Source organism: Myotis brandtii, unplaced genomic scaffold, assembly GCF_000412655.1.
Source record: "Myotis brandtii unplaced genomic scaffold, ASM41265v1 scaffold260, whole genome shotgun sequence".
NCBI classification, from domain to species: Eukaryota; Metazoa; Chordata; class Mammalia; order Chiroptera; family Vespertilionidae; genus Myotis; species Myotis brandtii.
In genome coordinates, this window is record NW_005359881.1 from 1,080,044 (window position 1) to 1,086,043 (window position 6,000).

At 39.6% G+C, this 6,000-nt stretch overlaps 1 protein-coding gene across 2 annotated transcripts in view; it reads right to left on the minus strand.

The window, feature by feature from the left end:
* Window positions 1-3,299, minus strand: part of SEPT7 (septin 7) — a 51,628-nt gene extending 48,329 nt beyond the window's left edge. For both annotated transcript variants that reach the window (XM_014541091.1, XM_014541088.1), the window contains exon 1: window positions 3,262-3,299. In XM_014541091.1, coding sequence (XP_014396577.1) covers window positions 3,262-3,284 — 23 coding nt within the window. In that variant the 5' untranslated portion in view covers window positions 3,285-3,299. The remainder of the gene's footprint in view (window positions 1-3,261) is intronic.
* Window positions 3,300-6,000: the final 2,701 nt, after the last annotated feature.

Below are 6,000 nucleotides of genomic sequence, written 5' to 3' on the forward strand. Positions count from 1 at the left end.
ATAAAAAATGGCTAGGCAAATTAGGGTATCAACACTGGAACACCACGTATATATTTAATACATATGTTTAATTCATATGAGTTAATACACCAAAAACCACATTAAATATTAAGTGAACAGTATCTTGGTTTGTATAAAATGTAAGAGTTTACAGAGTACTTTTACAAATACTACCACATAATATGTAATTCATGTCAGAGGTTATCAATCCTGATGGCTCATCATAATTAACTAAAATACTGATATATGCACATTTTTTGAACCCCCACCTCATACCTGTGAATTAATGAGCCTCCAAGTGTTAAGCATTAGAAGTGTTTCCAATGCCTGACCAAGGTTAAGAACCACTAACCACTAATATACCTCTAATTACAACCATGAAAAAATTTTACGTAATTAAAAAAGAACACAAATTAACTTTTAGCGACTGAAATAACTTAATGGTTTTTATTCCTTCTGGTTAATTTGTTTAAATTAATCATAAAAGGAACTAAATATATATATATGTACATATATATATGAAACTTTTTAAAATGAAAAATAGTTTAAAATGTTGGTGGTTGACAGTATATTAGTTACTGAAAAGTGTTCCCCTGTTTAGAACACCTCACATCCCAGAATGCTAACAAATGAAGTGGTACCCTGGTCATTTTAATAACAGTATAAACAGAAAGCACTAGAATAAAAGTACTATAAAGAGTTTGCCTCCTCTTAACAAATAATGATTTCACTGAAAGTATTTACAGATTCTCTAAAACTGTACCAAAATATTCCTCAAAAAGAAAGAACTTGAATTACAATCTGAATGAACAATTTGAATACATAAGGATACAAAATGTCATTGTGTAAAGAAACACCTGCATGACCCTTAAACAGCTGCTGCTGTGAAATATACCAGCAGAAATTTTAAGTAAACATTTTAGTATTACTCAAGAAAGTGGTGACTTCTGATCTAACTTTGAAGAATGCATGAGTTTCACACAAATCACTTTATTCCAATTTCCTTCAACTCTGCTCACCAAAGCACAAATATCAACCAAATCTAAAAAACAAACAAATAAATGTATTGACCAAACTACCAGTATAGCTTTTGTTCAATATGTCAGATTCAATTACTAAACATAAAAATTCAAAGCACAAATGAATAAATTTATAATAATCTTAAAATGTTTATTTTCCATCCAAGATTTCTCCTAATCCTGAGACTACCAGACATGCCTACTTAGCTATCTCCCTAGCCTCGAAATTTCATGTGTTTTTTTGTTGTTGTTGTTGTTAGTTTGTTTTTGTTAATCTTCATTGGAGGATATTTTTTTCCTTTGATTTTTAGAGAGAATGGGAGGGAGGGAGTTGGGGAGAGAGAGAAATATTCATGGAGAGAGACACATCGATACAGTTGCCTCCCACAGGCGCCAAATATGGGAATATGCAGGTACACGCCCTTGACCAGAAATCAAACCCATGCGTGGGCCAACACTCTAACCACTGAGCACACTGGCCAGGGATCAATTTCATATTTTAAATCACCTATCTCAAAAAATGATACCTACTCTTTTATTTTTTTATTTTATTTTTTAAGTAAATCTCCCATCCACACCCTTCCTCAGCTAGCCAGTTTCATCCAGAAAGCTCCAACATTTCTGGGTTCGTTATCTACCACCTACATCCCCTCACACACCACGTATCTCACCAACATCCCTATACTCCATGTCCTTTGCCAACACCCTAGTGATGTCCGTCATCTCTTTTTAGTCCTAGGACAGCTGCGTTAACCTTCCTTATTTCATTGGCCACACCTTGTACTCTATCTTCCCTACTGGAATTATCATCATGTTGCTCATCGTTACCCCTCGTCTTTTAAAATCCTTTAATAAAGATAAATCCTCAACATACCACACAAGATCTCATAACCTACACCACTATGATTTCAGCTTAGAATAAGTATCCTTTTTCCTCTGCCTAATAACTTATACCCAACTTTAAGATTCATCTTTTCCATTTTGGAAAAGGTATCCTTCTCCTACTAATCCCACTGTATACATACCTTTAAATCATACCACAAATGATTTAGTAAGTAAATATTAAAGTGAACAAAACAGTCCTTGAGTTTAAGAAACTTACAATGGAGACAGAAAAGTAGTTAATTGCCAAATAGTCTAAACCTTTTTTAAAGCTAAGATCTGAGTGCTTGTTATAAGCCAGGCTAAGAACTTGCCATGTATTATCTCATTTAATTTTCCAATAACTTTGGAGTCCTACTTTTTAAAAAAATATATATTTTATTGATTTTTTACAGAGAAGAAGGGTGAGGGATAGAGAGTTAGATACATCGATGAGAAACATCGATCAGCTGCCTCCTGCACACTCCCTACATGTACCCGCAACCAAGGTACATGCCCTTGACTGGAATCGAACCTGGGACCCTTCAGTCCACAGGCCGATGCTCTATCCACTGAGCCAAACCAGTCAGGGCCCTACTTTTTTTTACAAAGGAAACAAGAAAAAATTCTGTTATCTTTCCAAGATTCAGTTAAGTTTTAGGGATGTGAATCCAGGCCTAACTCCAAAATCTAAGCTCTTAATCAATCACCAGGCCTTCTATTTCTGTCACAGCATTTAACTCACTTTCCCCAGTGCCTGACACACAGCAGGTACAAGTTACAAATTTGTTCAATGAGTGAATGTGAGTGTTGAAATCCTAAGCTAGTTACAGTATCATCAACACTACTGCTTTAATTAATAGTGTCTTGTGTCAAAGAGTTCAAAAACTCTGCGAAATAATAATAAAAGTTATCTGGGAGTTTGATCAGGGGGCAGGGCCAGCCGGGGGAAGGGAGGGAGTACCCAGCCAGCAGCCAGCAGCAGCTAGGGACCCTACCAGTGCACGAATTTCATGCATTGGGCCTCTAGTTGAGAATAAATATCTATCAGAAGGGGGCATGTTAAACAAATCACAGCCTATCCATATATAGTTACGCGCGACTTAACAATGGGATATGCTCTGAGAAATGAGGTAAGCAATTCTGCCGTGCACTTACACAAATCTAAATGATATATAGCCTACTACACACCTAGGCTATATGGTTTAGCCCATGCTCCTAGGTTATACACCTGTACAGCATGTTACCGTACTGAATACTGTAGGTGATTTTAACACAATAGTATTTGTGTATCTAAACATAGGAAAGCTAAGTAAAAATAGGATGTTAAAAGAGTAAAAATGGTACACCTATATAGGGCACTTATGTAAGGGGCCCTGACTGACCCTCCTGTGTGAGGTTCATCAATTATACTTTGGAAAATATTGACCTAGTACTATAATGTTGTATGTTCAATAATTACTGACCATGTTTCACAAAGGTCCACTAATTAAGTGATAAATGTACAGACACACAAAAGCTACCTAGGTGATTCTGATTCCCAAGTTTGAAAAATACTAAGTATTAAGTGGTCGGAGTTCTAGGAAGAAGAATTATGGACTAGATCCGTGGTGGGCAAACCGCGGCTCACGAGCCACATGCGGCTCTTTGGCCCCTTGAGTGTGGCTCTTCCACAAAATACCACGTGGGGGCGCGCACATACAGTGCGATTGAAACTTCATGGCCCATGCGCAGAAGTCGGTATTTTGTGGAAGAGCCACGCTCAAGAGGCCAAAGAGCCGCATGTGCCTCGCGAGCCGCGGTTTGCCGACCACTGGACAAGATGGTTAAGACAGACCTCTCTTCTCCACTTCCTACAATGCTGCAGTGGCTATCACCCAACTCCATCTGGCTTTGAGATGAGCTCCTCTCAAGCAGTAGCCTCAGCTCTCTCTATCCACACTAGCTATACAGAGTACACAAACGAATCCAGGTAAGAAAAAGCCACATGGACTGAATACCATTTAAAGCTTTCCTCCTCACACCAAGACCTCCAACCACTTGCACATACTGCACATCCAACTATATATTCCCCAGAGTGTTCTTACAAATTTTTACCGTAATTCTTAATAAAAAAAGAAATATCCCAAACAATACTTATAAAACAGAATATACTGCTATTTTCTATTTCTTTCCTACCTTTTTGTTGTTAATCCTCACCCGAGGATATTTTTTCCACTGATTTTTAGAAAGAGTAGAAGAGAGCGGGAAAGACAGAAAGAAATATCAATGTGAGAGAAACACAACCATTGGTTGCCTCCTGCAGGAGCCCCGACCAGGGCCAGGGAGGAGCCTGCAACCCAGGTACATGCCCTTGACTGGAATCAAACCCGGGACCCTTCGGTGACGCTCTATCCACTGAGCCAAACCCGCTAGGGCTCTCTCCTACTTTTTAAAAAGCATTAGGAGAAATCCACAAAATTGATTTCAAGACCAACTAATAAATAGGTCTCAACTTGCAGTCTGCAAAACACTGTTGTAGAGACCAACAGTCTACATTTAGCAGTATGCTCTCATCGGACAGGCCTAACCTATAATCATGCTACCTTAAAATTCTACTCTGCAAAACACATTTTTTTCTACATCATTTTCATTGTGTAATTAATCTCAAATCATTTACAATTCAAATTTAGTACAGTAAACATATCAAAAGTTTTGTCTTAAAATTTAGTAAAATGCATAAACGTTAAAATAAAATGTTTCAATCTCTAATCAAAACTGAACATAGCTTATTAGCTCAAAATGTGAAACGTGGTTCTCCACTGTAATTCAGTAGGTAACAATACTCTATTGCCAAACCCAGAGTAGAGCATACCTATTGTGAATATGTGTACCATCAAATTATAAGAAGTCTGAAACCAAGCGCTCTACCACGGTCTTCACTGACTGGTCCTGTCATCTGACCACCCCCATGCATGAGACCTTGGAAACCACAGATCTAACTCTTCCTCCTCCCCAAGCTGTTTTTTTTTTGTTTGGATTTTTTGGGGGGTGGGGCGGGCGGAGTTACCTATGTTGTTGTCAACCCTCTACAATTGCTTTAAGATCTGTCAGGATCCAACCTTATCTCAAACTAGCTCAGAAGTTCTGGCATGGACTTATTTAAGATTATTTCTATGGGAAAATCCATAAATCTAAACAACCAATTTTATAACAAACTTCTGAAACATAATCTATTGATAACACTACCTTTCATGTAGTTACACTACTGAATACCTTATCTGCAAGAGAAAACCAGAAACCAAAAACTCTTAACTACATTACAAATATACATATATATCTCCTTTCTGTAAATTAAAATCTACTTGACAAACACAAAATGAAGTTCTAGAATCAGTTATGAACTTCAGTTCTGTAAACCTAACCGCACAGGTGACATTTTTAATAACTTTATTGAAAGAACCTGGCTTCTCAATAAAAAGGAGGGAAAATGGAGAGAACCAGGCTCCATCGTGTTGTCCCCACAGACTGACGCGAAGTGACCAGATAACCCACCCCTGCCGCGTCCACGCTCACTTCCCGCTGCCCTCACCCTCCTCCAGCCCCACCCGACAGCTGGGTGGATGAGGGACCGTTTCCTGCCGCCTCCTTCGCCCCGTCCCTGGCTATTTGGAGGCACAAGGGATCCAGGCAGCAGCAACCAGCTTTGTAGCTGTTTATATCCGAAGGCACCGGCCTTCCGTCTACCGGGCTTCCATAAATTTCATGTCAACGCTATCTGTGCATTTAACGCCTAAAACGTTTCCTCCCCAACTTGCTCATAAGCTGGGGGTGGGGGTGGGGGACGGGGGCGCGGACCACATGCATCACCTGCGTGTATGTAAATTTGTAAAACAAGTAACATGCTTCTGAATCCAGACTGCCCCTTCATTTAGATTTTCAGGGGCACTCGGCACCCTTCCCCTTTTACCAAAATAAAGCCAAAAGAAACCTTAGGGCTGAACTCTGACAATGAACTCGCAACAACGTTACTGCGGTCACGGAGCAGGCACCTGGGTGCCACGGTTCCTGCCTCGCGCGGGGAAAACCCCGATGGGAAACAGGGGGCTCCCACCCCGTCCCGCTGCGAGGGGAGCGCGTC